Source organism: Sturnira hondurensis, unplaced genomic scaffold (genome assembly GCF_014824575.4).
Source record: "Sturnira hondurensis isolate 20B ecotype Veracruz unplaced genomic scaffold, ASM1482457v3 Scaffold0022464, whole genome shotgun sequence".
In the NCBI taxonomy this organism is placed as follows: Eukaryota; Metazoa; Chordata; class Mammalia; order Chiroptera; family Phyllostomidae; genus Sturnira; species Sturnira hondurensis.
The window spans coordinates 1,952,936-1,968,644 of record NW_028095095.1 but is presented as its reverse complement, the minus strand read 5'-3'; the positions used below and the strand labels follow the sequence as shown (position 1 = coordinate 1,968,644).

The 15,709-nt window shown below is 41.7% G+C and overlaps 1 protein-coding gene across 7 annotated transcripts in view; it reads left to right on the top strand.

Annotated features, from left to right (window-relative positions):
- The first annotated feature begins 221 nt into the window (after window positions 1-221).
- EZH2 (enhancer of zeste 2 polycomb repressive complex 2 subunit) overlaps window positions 222-15,709 on the top strand; it is a 46,023-nt gene continuing 30,535 nt past the window's right edge. The window contains exons 1-3 of one of the 7 annotated variants that reach the window (XM_037035551.1): window positions 222-257; window positions 4,503-4,626; window positions 5,201-5,302. In XM_037035551.1, the coding sequence (XP_036891446.1) occupies window positions 4,510-4,626; window positions 5,201-5,302 (219 nt within the window). In that variant the 5' untranslated portion in view covers window positions 222-257; window positions 4,503-4,509. Of the gene's footprint in view, window positions 258-2,719; window positions 2,741-4,502; window positions 4,627-5,200; window positions 5,330-13,760; window positions 13,940-15,709 lie in introns of those variants that run through there. The other 6 variants (XM_037035548.1, XM_037035549.1, XM_037035553.1 and 3 more) reach the window with 6 other exon arrangements.

The following is a 15,709-nucleotide window of genomic DNA, read 5'->3' as shown; positions in this document are numbered from 1 at the left end:
GTTTGGGGTATTTGAGTTGGTTTGATAAATAACAGACTCTAGACTGTATAAGTTTGCTTTTTCTTTCTTTTTCTTCTTATTTTTTTTAAAGAGCCACTGAGCCACACCAGTTAGGGCTTTTTTTTTTTTAACTTAGAGTTTTTTGTTGATTCCAGAGAGAAAAGAAGAGAGAGAGAGAGAGAAACATTGATGTGAGAGAAAGATTGGTTGGTTGCCTCCTACACACGCCCCAACTGGGGATTGAATCTGCAACCTAGGTATGTATGTGCCTTGACTGGGAATTGAATCCACCGCTTTTCAGTGCATGGGGGGATGCTCCAACCAGCTAAGCCACATGGGCTGGGCTATGTAATTTTTCTTAATTTTATTTATTTTGTAATTCCACAAGGCTTTACTTCATTATCTGAAGGTTTTGATGGTCACCTGCTATTTGGTTTGCCTTTTGAAATAAACTGTAACTGTTGTTTTGGTTTCACTGTACGGAATCTTGTTTCAGTGACTCGGGCTGTACCATAATCTGTTTTGAATAAAAGAAGGTGTTTTCATGTCCTAGATAAAAACCATACTAGTGCTATTTATTTTACTTATGAAGCAAAACACATCACGTGATTGAGAAATTTGAAAATTGGGTATATTCACAAATTCCCTTCCACTTAGTGGTTAGTCATTTTACTAAAGGTTTCTTTTTGCTAATACATGCATATTCAGAGCGATATCTCAATACTTGGCTGTGGTGTGATGGAAAATTGAATCAGAAACCCAACTGGAATCTGAGGGGAGCCTACGTCTGAAGGCTGACGACCTAACAGGTGTGCAGCTGGGCAGGTCTGCATGCCACCAGCTTTGAGGGAGGTGGCGTTGTCCCTGTTGTTTGAATGGGGTGGTTGTGAGACACTATGGGCTGTCTTAGAAAGAAATTCAAGAAGCCCCAGATTTGTATTCAGGACTCTTGATTGGCAGGCCAGCGGGACCGTGGGGTTCTGTTGCCCCTGAGACTCATCTCTTCAGAGGCTTGGTAACGGGGCACAGCCGACCGTTTTCCACGCTCAGGCATGGTAGCCACCCTTCCTTATCACACCCTTGACACCGGTGGACTTTATGAGCTCCTTATGACTGGTGCACACTGACAAACCTCTGTGTTTGTTTGCTTTAAAATCTACTCTCTGCCGAGTACACGGCCAGGCCCTGGGATTTCATAAATGAGTAAAAATGGATTTGCTACAGAATAATCACGTGGGGGTGAAGTAGAGTGAAGAACATGAAAATGTGATTTTACTATTATAAAGGCTACCATAGTGGGAGAAAGTTTGTTCTAAGTACAACAGTCTTTTCAGTGGAGCCTCATGTTTTATTCTTCACAAATCTGCCTGGTCCTTCCGTAGTTCCAAAGAACAACAGTCTGGGCACTTCTAGAGTTATTTCTTAGATCGTATTTTTGATCATTTCCCCTAAGTGACTTACTCTGATTTTCTTCATTTCCTCTCAGTTGTGCGCTTACAGGCCCATACTTGAGACTACAGCCTCTGCTCATGCATTTTGTGTGGAAGAGCTTTGAGAAACCTGTGAAGGTGGAAACTTATCCATATTTACCCTCTTTCCAGAGAGGTTCGTTCCAGATTCACTTTTGAAATGTTCTGTTGCTGATCTCACAGCTTGTTTAGTGTAGTTAAACTGGTTGGTCAGAGACTGTTGTTGAGACACACTGCGGCGTGACCGAGGTGGGGACAGAGTGAGTCATCAGACGCTAGATGAGGGGGGCTCGATGAGGGGGGCTCTGGGGCAGAAGCACTGAGTGCTGTGCTTAGTGAGGCCGCTTCTCCAGGATGGGGCTCACGTGCCCATTGGAAAGAACTGTGGCGGCACCCGCGTTGGACATCCGTGAGAACTACATGCGGTGCTGTAGGTTTTATCGGGGGTTGCCTCCAAGGACCAAGAATTTGTCAAGGCAGCAGATCGATGTGAAATAGTTTATGAGCTAATGAAGCAACAGATAATCACTCTTTATTGGATTCCTTTTCTTTCTACTTTCTAGGCCTTTGAAGTGTTAAATGTCTAAAATAATGTGCATAGTATTACTTGAGCTCCTCTGTTAACTAGTATTATTGAATGCAAACAATTGCCACAACATTATTTTTAAAGGAAGCTCCAATTTCTTCTTCTTCTTTTAAAGATTTATTTATTTTTCTGATAGAGGGGAAGGGAGGGAGAAAGGGAGAGAAACATCAATGTGTGGTTGCCTCTCACAACCCCTCTCTGGGGCACAAACCCAGGATTGTGCCCCGACTGGGAACAGAACCAGTGACCTCTTGCCTCACAGGCCAGCACTCTGTTCACTGAGCCACACCAGCTGGGGCAATTTCTTCTTTATATTTTGGTCTCTTTTGCCCTCTTCTCCATCTTTACAGCCTTCTTTCTCCCTCCTGACTTCCTGCTTTCCCTCAGAGACGCTCCTGTAGTTGCCCTCTCAGTTCTAAGGACTGCTGCCTTCGTTCCACTTCAGCAACCCCCAGGCAAGGCCACATTCTTAACGGTTCACGGGAAAACTCCTGTCTCTGTGACCTCATTTAACTGTTTTTATCTCAGATTCTGAAATCTCTTTATTCTTCTCATTTGTTCAGCCCTTGGAGTTTGTGGTCTGCAGGCCGCGCTGCTGCCTGGACAGCCCCAACCCACCTCCAGGTGTGTCGCTTATACCTCAGCGTTAACATTCTTTCTTGGGCTTTGAGCTCCATCTCAGCTGGTATGGCTGCGTTGTCGCCATTCCTGCAGTCTAGTCCGTCCAGTATTGCCCCTCATATAAACCCTGTATTGGAATTTTTTTTTTGGCTTTTTTAGGTAGAATATCAGCTCCAAAAGGGCAAGTTCTATGTTTCATTCATCTTCGAGTATTCATGGCTTGGGCCGTAATCATCGCTTATCACATGCTTTCTTAGCCCCTCTTTTAGCTCTGAATAATCTACCATTTGCATTCTTTGTCACTGTTTGGTAGTTGAGGATTCTTATTGACAGTTACCCTGACCTTTGGGTTCTTTCTCTCAATCTGGTCTTCTTAGGCAGTTTTCTTTGTGCGTGAGGGTTTTGTGTAAGCAGGTAGGCAAGTGAAACCTTACTCAATTATTCAAGCCAGAAAGTCATCTTCTCCCACATTTAAATCATCACCAGGTTTTCTCCTGAGTAATTCTTTAATTCCTTTTCTCTCCGTCACCAGTGTGGTGGTGGTAGAGCTGACGTCCACTCTTGTCTGGAGACTGTATTACAGCCCAGTCTACCCTGGACTCACTTTGTGCTTCTGTTTCTCCACCTCCCCTCCTGCTTTGCAGTCACCTGGCCCTTCCAAGGTGGAAACCTCCCCTCCCGTTATTTAGAACACTCAGTGGCTTTCCACTGTTCTTAGAGGAATTAAAGCAAAACTCCGGAATGTGGCACCTCTGCACTGTCTGCCAGAGAAATGTTCCAATCTTTTGAAGATACAGGTATGGTTTAATAGTTTGAGAAGAAAATGTTCCAGAAGAGAACACTTACTTAGACTCAAAGTGGGGACTCAAATGTGAAGGAGACATCTGGTGGACTGTAGGTTGTCCCCACCACGGAGCAGGCTGGTTCCCAGAGCCTGAGACTGGAGGTGAGGCAGCGGGCCTGACTTTGCGTTTGCCGCATTCCTTTACTTTCTGCTGGCAGAGGGCCCCTCGTGAACAAATGTAGCTCAAGAGGCAAAAATCCACACTTTTATCACAGTGTTTAAGGTGAGAATCATGGTTCAAACTGTTTAGGGGGAATACTTTAATTTTTGCATTTATTATGTATTATACTGTTTCTACTTTTAGTGCTGTATGTAAATTTTACTTTTTTGGATTTGTCATTTTTAAGTATATTACTGAGTTTAGCCAGTGATGTAATGATGAAAACTTAGGGTCATTCTACATTTTTGCGCTCCAGTTTGGATGTCATAGATTAAAAGCTAGCTTGTTTAAATGGTGTACTTAATTCCTGTAATGGGATCATGTTTCTATAAGATGGCTGGTCTCTAGGAGTGGGGGACCTTGGTAAATGTATCTTTTATTTTTTATTTAATTTTTTAAAAGATTTTATTTATTTATCTTAGAGGGAAAGGGAAGGAGAGAGAGAGAGAGAGAAATATCAATGTATGGTTGCCTCTCGTGCGTCCCCTGCCAGGAACCGGGAACTGGCCTGCAACCCAGGCATGTGCCCTGACTGGGATTCGAACCGAGATCGTGTGGTTCGAAGGCCCGAGCTCAATCCACTGAGCTACGCCAGCCAGGGCGGTAAATATATCTTTTAAAAGTTGTGATAAATAAAACTATATAGTACTTCGAATGAAATGTTTTAACCATACAGATCAAATGAGCACCCTTCTGCAAATGCCTACAATACAATTATGAATTATTTCTTTTGTTTCTTGTTAGTTTGGTGGGGATTAAAACACAACTGACCGTGTTCAGCTGGTTAGATTAGTGATTTTGATGTGAAACCATTGCTTTTAGAATAATCATGGGCCAGACTGGGAAGAAGTCCGAAAAGGGGCCAGTTTGTTGGCGGAAGCGTGTGAAATCCGAGTACATGCGGCTGCGGCAGCTCAAGAGGTTCCGGCGAGCTGATGAAGTGAAGGTATCACTTTCCTTGTCTTTTGTGAAAATGCATGTACAATTGAAGATAGCGTTTTTCTCCCTAAAGATAAGTTTTAATTTGAAATGGTACATTTTCAGCCAAGGCTGTGTTTACCTTGTGATCAATGAAGACTGGGAAGCTCAGGTTCTTATCTGTCTTAACATAAAAATTGTACCGTGCGCAGTAGTGATAAGGGAAAGATTTTTCAGCCTCCTTGGGATTCACTGCCGTTTTGTGTATTCCTTTGCATTGCATGTGTGGGCTCTGGGCCCACGTGTACAGGGGTGTGCGTGGTTTTATGTTTCTAGAGTCATTGTAATTTTTAAAAAATATGAAGTCAGCAAAGGATGGAAATAATTCCCTATTCCCCTCCCATTTGCAATAAAATAATAGGTGTGGTGTTTTTGTATTATTTAAATGTGGAAAACCACAGTTTATTTAAAAATCTTTATGCATTAGAGGGAATGTTCCTGATATTAAAAAAAAAATCACGATATTTTTAACCCACAGTGGAGATACTACAAATGTTCTAAAAACAAACACTTTTCCCCCTCCTCCTTCATTTTTTTTAAAGAGTATGTTTAGTTCCAATCGTCAGAAAATTGTGGAAAGAACGGAAATCTTAAACCAAGAATGGAAGCAGCGAAGGATACAGCCCGTGCACATCCTGACTTCTGTGAGCTCATTGCGCGGGACCAGGGAGGTTGGTTAACTCACGTGCTGCGGCCCTTCTCAGTGCTCTCTGCTGTTGCTTGTTGAGAGAAAGCCACCGACTTCTGGATGTCCATCTTTTTACTGCCATTTCTCTCCCTGTGTAACTGTTAATGTCCGCCCTAGGTAACGCCGGTACCTGTAAGGGAGCTCTAGTGTCTGACCTAGTTGCCACTGTTAGTAGGCAGATGGCTAGACTTTTAAGGCCTGTTGGTGAAAAGTATCTTAAATTACTCTTCAATGTCCTCATCAGATCACTATTTAGATCAAGGCTTTCTCACTCACTTGTCTTCCCCCCTCCCATTAATATCAATTAGCCATGATGTAAGAAATCTCTCCTTTGTGTTCAAATTCATAGACAGTTTTCCACATTTTGTTTACATTCTAATGTTCTTTTAATAAGGAATTAAAAAAATTGTTACCCGAGGGCATATGTATTGATCTTAGAGAGAGAGAAACATCTATCAGTTACCTCCCATACATGCCCTGACTGGGGATCGAATCTACAACCTTTCGGTGTATAGGATGATGCTCCAACCAGCTGAGCCATTCAACCAGGGCTTCTATAAGAATTTTTAAATTCAGTATTGAGGATTTGGAATGTCCTTTTCTATGGCATTTCCAAGTGAATGAGATGTTAATTCCTCCCAAAAAAATCTTACAGGAAGGTGATAAGTCTGTGGTAGATTATTTGATTCAATAACACGGGAAAACAGGTGGCAACAAGATGAAAGATACTGTGGACCCGTAAACAGTGTGGGACCATGTTAAAGCATTTCTATTTAAGTGCCTGCTTTATATAGGAAGATGGCATAGGGTATGTTACGCTATCCGAATGGGCTTAAGCAGAAAGAGGAAAAAAGTGATGTGGAATTTAGATTACCTCGTGTAGTAGATAATGGTTGACCTGAGCATCTATGTAAACTAGCAATTTTCAACTGGTGTGCCACAAGAAGTTTTAAAAACATGCAATACCCTCCCTGGCTGGTGGCTTAGTGGGTTGAGCACTGGCCAGTGAACCGAGGGTCACTAGTTCGATTCCCAGTCAGGGCACAGGTCTGGGTTGCAGGCCAGGTCTCTGGTTAGGGGTGTGCGAGAGGCAGCCTATTGATGTTTCTCTCCCTCTTTCTCCTTCCCTACCCCCTCTCTAAACAATAAATAAAATCTTTAAAAAAATGCAGTACCTAACTATTTAGTCAGGGGCATTGACCTCTTTTCCCTTAGATTGTTAAATAAGAAAATGATTACAGCCAACAAAACAGTAGCTGGTCCAGTATGAATGAATCAAAATTATACCTATTATTTTTGTCCAATTCACACAAAATATATTTTTTCGTGTTCTGCAGAATTTTAGTAATTAGTTTATGTGTGTAATGACATGGAAAAGTTGAAAATTGCTGACCTGAACTATGAAATTTGTTCTAAAATACATTTTAATGAGTAGCCATTTTTAATATAACATGGTGATAATCAAGCACTACTTCGCTCCAGTCGGAGACCTGTGACTGACATGCTGGCTTCAGAGACTTGTCAGCACTGTCACAGTAGCCCAGGTGCTACAGACACGGTTGTGGTAATGACATCGTGAGAGTGGGTGGTCTCACTGGTGATGCCTGACTTGGGATGTTCTTAGCCATTCATGCATTTTGTCAGGTGACTACTTTTTAAAGCTCTGACCAGCACTTGTATGAATACATGTGCCATCCCACGAACAGGTCTGTGCCATTTGGGACAGGTCAGGCCTGTGTGTCAGAGGTAAAGACTGTTTATTGATGTACTAGGGGTGAAAGGGTTTTTTCCTGTGCCAGTCAAAATGGTCTTGAAAGGGTTAAGCAAGTGGCTTCTAGTAGTTCTTTTGAAAGTTTTGTCTGGTGACCTTTTGAAAATTTTGAGGTGAAAGACAAAAAATCCTCATTTTCCCTCCCTGTAGGAATAAATCTTAGAAATTTGGGGAAATAAAGTAGAAACACCTGGAATACTTATTTTTGGCATCCATTACAAATCTCAAAATGCTGTCACAAGCCCACCTTACACTGATAGTAAAAGTTAGCAGCTACACCTCTGGCGCTGCAGGCGCCGTGCACATGCTGCAGGTTCACTTGGTCTCCACCTGGGCTGTGCTGCGCCTTCCCCGGAGGAGGAAGCTGAGCCTCAGGAGAGAGTTCAGCCAGTTTTGCTTGCTCTGATGATCTGATGTGGGCCCAGAAGAGTACACTTTGCTCAGATACATTAAAAAAATAATGAAGTTCGTTATTTATGTACAACTTCAGTTGCTCATAATGTAATTTTTGGTATTTAAGAATACAGTAGTCAGGTGAATATTTACCAGTTGAAAGTTTCTTTTGGTTTTGTCAAATGGAGATAAACATCATTGCATGTAAAGCTATCTAACTTTTTATTGTGAATTTATGTGAGAAATTGTGAGAAGAAATTAGCATTTGAATAAAACTGTTTTCTAAACTTAGTACCCCCTGCAGGTTTAGAAACACCATTCTCACAAAATAGGAGGGGGAAGGAGGGAAGTAGCCTCAGGAATTCAGCTTGTGTCCATGGAACTCAGGCCTGGTTGGGCACGCTGGTTCTGAGCTGCTCTCCACAACCAGTCTGCTCCAAGGGGTTCTTCCTTTACCCCCACCCTCACCTCCTTTCAGGCCATTACCCCTGACTTTCGGGAACTGAAGGTTTATACAGTTTGTGACAAGCTTTTTGCTGTTGTCACAATAAATAATAGAATCTTAGGACTGGAAAGGAATTTAATGATCTCTGTCTAATTGCCTTACTTTTCAGATAAGAATACATCCATTTTTTTCCTTCCGTTTGAACCTTTTCAGTCTATATTGACTTCCTTTATAGGCTCTAAAAGTCAGAGTGTGAGGTAGGTTAGAAGCAGGAGGATCAATGAGAGCCTGTTCGGCAGACTTTCCCAGGAGCAGGCTTGGTGGGGTTTGGGACTCCCGTGTGGGCCTGAACGCCTCGCTGGGGGCTGTCAGCACTTGGAAATGCTGCTGTGACACTGCTCATTTCCGTTCGCTGGTCCTTTATGCATCCTGTCTCCAGTTTAAATCCTTGTAGCATGACGATGACTCAGTGACAGTTTTCTGTCTTTCACGCGTCTTCTGCTTTCTTCTCTTCTGTACTTGTACATACACTTCGTTTTCAAGTGGCTGATTTTATCTCGGTTATTTTAGTAAAGAATGTCTGACAAGTTTACTTTCTGGTCTAATGAAGTGACTGCTGTAGATGCTGACTTCAGATTAAGTAGCTCTTGCAGTTGAACCTGGAGACAACATCTGTAATACATTGTTTTCTTAATGTGTTTTTAAGGCACTTTGGTACCTGTTGTTCGGTGAGGTTACAGAACCTTAAGCAGCGTTACCTGCAGAATATGTGTCTGTTTTTGTGCATTTAAAAAATATTCTGACTTACTGGAGTCAGTGACTGTAATATATGTTTTACATTTATTTGTTTATTTTTTGTTCTTCGGTTGATCTTAAGGGGCTTAAAAATGTCATTAAGTGAAACGTACAAGCTGAGGGACATGTGACTTATTGCCATAATATGTGGGCGTTCACAATGTTTGTCTTCACATGGGTAGTAGTCATCGCTTCAGTCAGTGTGTAGTGTGTCTGTTTTTCCAGTTTTAATGAAGAAACTGGTTTAAGAATTACTCTTGTAGTTCTTACTAGTGCATTTCTTTTTGAACATTTATTTATTTCTTGCTTAAAAAACACAAAGCACTTGCCCCTTCATTGATTCTTCATATCAAGCTTTTATTACCTCTCCCTATTACGACTGAAAGAGGCTTGCTCCAACGATGTCTGTCTGCTGGGCAAGTGGTGTGATTGGCTTTGTAATTTAAACATGCCCCGCTAATGTGCATTTGTAGATTCCCAGGAGAACAACATGTAACTGCAGGAATTCTGAGTCTTGTGTGCTACAAGAGTGAGAATTTTTCATGTGTGTTGGAACATGGGGCTTCTTGAGAATGCTTGACAGACAAGCAGCGTCAGGAAGGCCTCCTAGTCCTCCTGTTCAGGAAGAAGTCAATGTCTTGGGCTTCTCAGTAGGTGCACTTGCTCTTCCTAGCGATGTCTGAAACGATTTTAAGTTCATCACCTATCATTTGACATTTGTATATTTTTTTGGAGAGACTTGTATCAAAATAACATAGAATTTGTAAGTTCTTTAATATGCTTGCAGTTTGGACTTATTTTTGTTAAAGAAGAATGACATTGTTTTGTTTACATGTAAACAGTTGACATTATTCACTTGCTAATACATTTTCCTAAATTAGCTGCAAATAAATTTAATTACTGGTTACAAAGAAAAATATGTTAGTATATACAATGTATAATTTTAGTGTTCTTTTACTTAAACATACTCCTGACTTTCAATACACTGACAGGCATTCTTTCCCTTGTAAATTGCAGGATCACAGTACCAATAGGTCTAGAGTCTCCTGAGTCCTTTGAGTAGATCGGGAGGGAGTGAGGTTGCTTTTGTCATGTCTTAAAAATAAACTGATATCTCTCTCTCCCAAGCATCTGTTTTGACTCTCAGTCTGAATGTACCCATTCTTTCTTGGTTCTTGATGCAACTGATTTTTAAGTTCCTCTCTGCTGCTGTTTCCCTCTCTCACCCATCTGTTGGTATTTTCTTGGAGAATTTGGTCTTACATCAACTCTGCTGGTCCTTCCACCTGTGTAGCTTTTCAAATCACTGCAGCCTTCGCTTCCTTTCTGGCTTTCTTTTGGCTGAGATAGATGGAGCATTTCTTAAATGACTGTAAAAGAAGTGTTTCTTCTCGTTTGAAAGGAAACTAATCCAGTAAAAGCATTTAATGCACTTCCAAAGGGTCATTTAACAAAAAAGAAAGGTCACTTTTAATGTTTTGAGTTTATATTTTAAAGATTTTATTTATTTTATTTTTAGATGAGGGAAGGGAGGAGGAGAGGGAGAGAAACTTCAATGTGTGGTTGCCTCTTATGTGCCCCCTACTGAGGACCTGGCCCGCAACCCAGGCATGTGCCCTGACTGGGAATCGAACTGGCGGCCTTTTGGTTTGTAGGGCGACTCCCTATCCACTGAGCCATACCAGTTAGGGCATTTTTTAAATTGCTTTTAGAGGGAGAAGAAGGGGGAGAGAGAAACATCAATGCAAGGAGAAGCATCATTTGGTTGATCTTCGCATTCACCCTGACCAGGGTTTGGGGATCAAACCTACAACCTAGGTATGTGTCCTGACTTGGAATTGAACCGACCATTTTTTGGTTATGGGGTGAAGCTCCAACCAACTGAGCCACACCGGCCAGGACAAGTTGCATTTAATTTATTGTTTTTATTCTGGAATGCCGTGTATATAGTTTGTGTTTAAAAATTATTGTCAAAATTTTGACAGATATTTTAAAAAGACACAGAACAAGCCAAAACCAAAAGAAATGGTTGTCTAGTCTGCAGTGTGAAAAAATGCTTATTGCTATGAATAAGAAAATTTTATTAGACCTACAACTTTGACACAATTTATTTAGCTTGATAATATAGATTGTTTAAATTCACTGCTTAGGATTCTGTTTTTTTCTTATTAGATTTTATAAAAGAATATCATTTGTACCATTTTGGGAGGTTTGGGTAGATTTCACGAGCTGCCTTGGCAACTGATGTGGCATTTTTATACCAGCTAATGTGAGTGTCTGTTGGGTCAGTGAAATTCCTATTTTTCATCGTTCCAATTAAAAGGGCATTGCAAAGGGGTAACTTGATGAATTCAGATAAAGAAACACATAAAACAATCCAATCCCCACGAGTTTTATTCTGTGAGAGTTCTATGTCTGTGACGTGTTGATAATAATGATAATATATATTCTGTTTTGAAAAGCTACTCCCAGGTAAAACAGGCCTGCCATTTGGGGCCGTCACTTCCCAGCCCTGTCCTTAGGCTCCCGACCAGCGCACAGCGCCGGGCACTGTGGGAAAACCGTGACTGGCTGCCCTGCTGTTAACTGTTAGACATTTCGGTTTTTGTGTTTCACTTTAGTAATTAGTGTTGCGGTGAATATTCTTCATATGCATCTTTGCATCTCTCAAGAACTTTCGTAGGAAAAGTTGAGTGTATGATGTTTAAAAACTTGGTAGGGATTACCACTACGTTGCTGCCTGCAGGCTTCACCTTTCCGCTCTGGCCAGCTGTTTACGGGTTGTCTGCTTATATTCCCAGCATCAGATGTTATCATCCTTTTAATCTTTGCCCGTGTGATGGGTAAGAAATTACTACAGTTTGCCTTTATTAAATTATTCAGTGAGATTGAGTATCTGTTGTTCATATTTCTTTTACGAAGCGGCCTATTATGGTCTTGGATCTTTTAAAATTAGTTTGGATTTTTTTCTTAAGATTTTAAAGGACTTCTTGTACATTACATATACTAGTGTTTGATCATGTTTTGCAGATTTCCCCTTCCCATTTTGAGGTTATCTCTGGTATACTTTGGTTATGCAGAAGTTTAAAAGTTTATGTAGTTCAATTAGAATCTCTTCTTTTGATTTCTGTGATTCTTAAAGGCTTAGAAATTCTTTCTGCACTCCAGGGTTGTAAGTTATTTGTCCATCTTTATGGTTAGGACTGTTTTCATTTTTATATTTTACTATCATTTAACAAATCAGAGATTTCCTTTGGCATAGTAAGTGGGTGTTTGACTTTTAAATTTTTCGATTTAGCTTTACAGTTGTGTTAACACTTTTTACTAAATAACCATTGAGTGATGGCATAGCATTTGTAAATCTTTTTTGCAAAGATCAACTGGATTGGTGGTCACCTGAGCAGTTTACCACCTGAGCAAGGACTTGGTGCTTCTCCTCAGGGACTCTGGCTGGGTGCCAGTCTTGCTGCTCTTTAACTGGGGCCTCTGCTGCTCTGTAGCCTAAGCCTAACCCTGATCCTAACTCTGACCCTGACCCTAACCCCATGTCCATGCATAGAAGCAAGACTTCACAGTGATTGTGTTGCCATAGCTTATGGAAACCAAGGACTTGTATAATACTCTTTGCTTGGTTTCTTTTTGTTTGTTTTTCTGTGACAGAAATGGTCTTATTTTCCACTCACAGGACTGTTCTTGAATTAGGTACTTGAGTTTGCATGTAATGGATGAACATGGCTCTGTTACCTGCTAATGTCCTTTGTTGAGTGTTTTTGTACTTTTACCAACTTAGGTTCTGTGTCTGATCCTTCAGTATTTTAGCAAAACTGCAGATTATGAGGAGGTGATTTACCCTAACAGCCCCTTCAGACCCAGACTACGTGGGGTTCTAACAGTTGATGTATCTACTAGGTCTGTGGCTTTGGGAGGTCTTTCATCCAAGAGCAGAGGTCTGAAGCTAGGATGCAGGGAAGAGCTCTAAGTGTCTCAGTGTCTGAGTCTGAGATGTTATGTTGTATGTTCAATGCTGCATATGGGCCCCTGTTGCCCCCAGAAGTATAAGAACTGATGCTTACAGGATGACGTCTTTCTATCATGCTTGTGTAAACTTGGCGGGAAGAGCCTTGTGTTGCAGGGTAAAGGTTGTGTCCCCAGTCCAGATGGCTCTGCAGTGTAAATGTTTAACAACAAAATAGAAATAATGTACAATTAGAGTGAACCACTCCTTCATTCCTTAGCTCCATCACCCTTGATTAGCTGCTTGTAGTAAATGCATCTGTGTCAATCAGGACTTTTTTCTTTGCATTTTTACTTCTGACACTTGCCTGATGCAGCCACTGGTCTCTGTTTGAATCACCTCCTAAGCATCCTACTAACCTGGCAATGAATCACTTACTATTGAGCTTCTCTTAACTTGATCCAGGCTTGATGCAAATAGTTTTTCTTCGGCACTTTCTTCACATAAGAGCAGTCCGAAATCAAGTTCCATACACTCTCATTTCACAGAAGGGCGAGTGAATTTAAAACTTGGCTGTGTTGTCTTTACTCTGATCTCGAAGAGCATGGGTAGTTTCAGAAACGATGGCCAGCTTTTCTCCAGAGTTGGTGGGCGGCTGATGCTTCCTCCGGACCCATTCTTTCCCACACCTTAGACGGGAGGCCGTTCCTTCTTGTTTCACTTGGAAAAGCTAAAGGGTATTAGACGATGCCAGCAGTGCACTGTGTCTCTGGAGTGAATCAAACGGACCAACCAGTACCCAAGAGTACTTTAATTTGGTTAACTGACTCTGTTTTCCCTCCTCCTGCACCAAGTCGGACTTAACCCTTCTGACGTTGAGAGTGTTCAGAGCCTGGAGAGCCATGGCTGCTGTCCTTTGGGATGTGCCACAGTAAGACGGGGAGTTACCTGCCTCGTAGGGTAGTGGTGCGTCGTAAAGAAGTTAACTCGGGTAAAGTCTTAGCACAGTGCCTGGCACATAGTAGGGTGTGTTAATGTCTTTCCCTTCCCTGCAGGCCATTCACCTGCTCTTCCCTCTACGATTTTCCATAACACAGTTTTAACTTGGAACCAGCCTTCTGCCAAGAGTCTCAGTTTGGTTGTGTACTCCTACAACTCCTATTTTTGGCTTGGCTTCCCTCTCCAGCTCCCAGTGGTCCAGCCACACAGTCGCCTATTGTACCAGCTGGTTGATGTAAGTCTATCCATCCTCAGAGGAACCTGGTTACTTATCAGTGAGTTGTGTTTCTCTGAAAATGTAGCATCCTTGATACTTAATGTAGTTTTTTCTTTACCACTGGTAATGAATCCTATACGGTAACTTCCTTGTGATGCTCAAGTTGAAGCTAGAATTAGAGTATTTATTTGTTGATGTAGGTGGTCTCCTAGTGAGCTCCTGAGTGCAGGACACGTGCCTCTGATTAGGTAAAATGCTGTGGAGACCCACAAGGTCAAAATCCTTTTCAGTGTGCTCTGTGTGATAGGAGGCTTAATTATGTAAACTGTCAAGGATGATACATTTTCAAAGAAAAAAAGTTACTGGTAAGTAACTGGGATTTTTAAATAATTTTCCTATAAGTCAATAAATAAGAATTCCCAGATTTGTTTTTACCAACAAATGCCTTTGCATTTGAGTATTATTTCATAAGTGAGAGAAGTATGGTTATTAGTTAAGGTTGATAGCTAAAGAGTGGGATAGGTTTCTGGAGATACTACATGGATAATGAAGTGATGTAGACCTCAGTTTCCTAATTAGATGCTCTCTCAGCTTTAAAGAGAGATTCAAATAATAAGTTCTCCATTAGGGAGAATCAGCAAATGTAGTCTGTGTGTTCCAGAAACATTTTTTGAGTGCTTACTCTTTTTTGAGACACTGTGCTGAGTATCACCGTGAGACAGAGAGGCAAAGCCACACTCTGCCTCTGCCGCTTCTGCCCTCCGAGAGCTCGGTGACTCTTGTCCGACTGTGCTGACGTGATGGCCCGTGGGAGGCGGCAGGTGTGGGTGGAGGTAGGACTGAGTGTTTAGCCTTTGCCGTCCTATTTCTGTGCTTCTGTCAGTTCTTTTGTTCATGAGAAGACGCAGGTGGCTTCATTCAGTAGACCCAGAGCATTTTCTCCGTGGCTGGAGCAACCAGATGAAGCGAAGCCAGCATTCCTCCTGCTTAATAGCTGAGTAGAATATCTGGCTGTCTAACCTTAGCTCTGATCTTGGATTTAATATTAAAGCAGGCAAATCAGCCAACAGTTGGAGAGGCCACCCACTCCCCTGCATACACTGACCCCACCCCAAGCTTAACAGGGGGGCTGATCTTCAGAATTAATGCCAGAGAATGATTACCCCTGCCAAATTTAAAATGAAAGTAAAAAACTAATAGTTTTGGAAGAAATGAAAATTACTCTGTACTTAAAATTGCTGGACAGTGTATAATACTTGCCCCAAAGTTACTGGGTTAAGTATTCCTATTTAGGAAGGAGGGAAGCCTCAGCAGTGCCAGGACTAAGAGGAGGGCTTGGGAGAGGAGGTGCGTGTGGTGCCCACTGCACGTCTGTAACGATCTCCGTTCCGGAGTCAGACTTAGGCCCCCACCCTGGCCTGGTCGTTTACTACCTTTCTGACTAGGCTAGTGATTCCCCTTCTCTGAACCTCCGTCTCCTTCTCATTCGTGAGGTTGTGAAGCTAAAGACTGAGATGAGTGGTTAAGATAATGTCTATAAAGCACTTAGCACAGTGCCTGCAACATAGTACGTGCTCAATAAATGTTAACCCTGTTACTATTGGGTTGTTGGATGGATGGATGAAGAATTGTATCAGAGACTAACGAGGGGACTGGGAAAGATTGCGGGTTCTGGAGTATGGAGCTTTCTAGTATTATTATCTTTATCTTTGCCCCTTTGGAAAGCAAATTAATGGATGAATCACTGTCACAGTTCTTCCTAACTACTCTGTCTTTAACCTTCCCTTC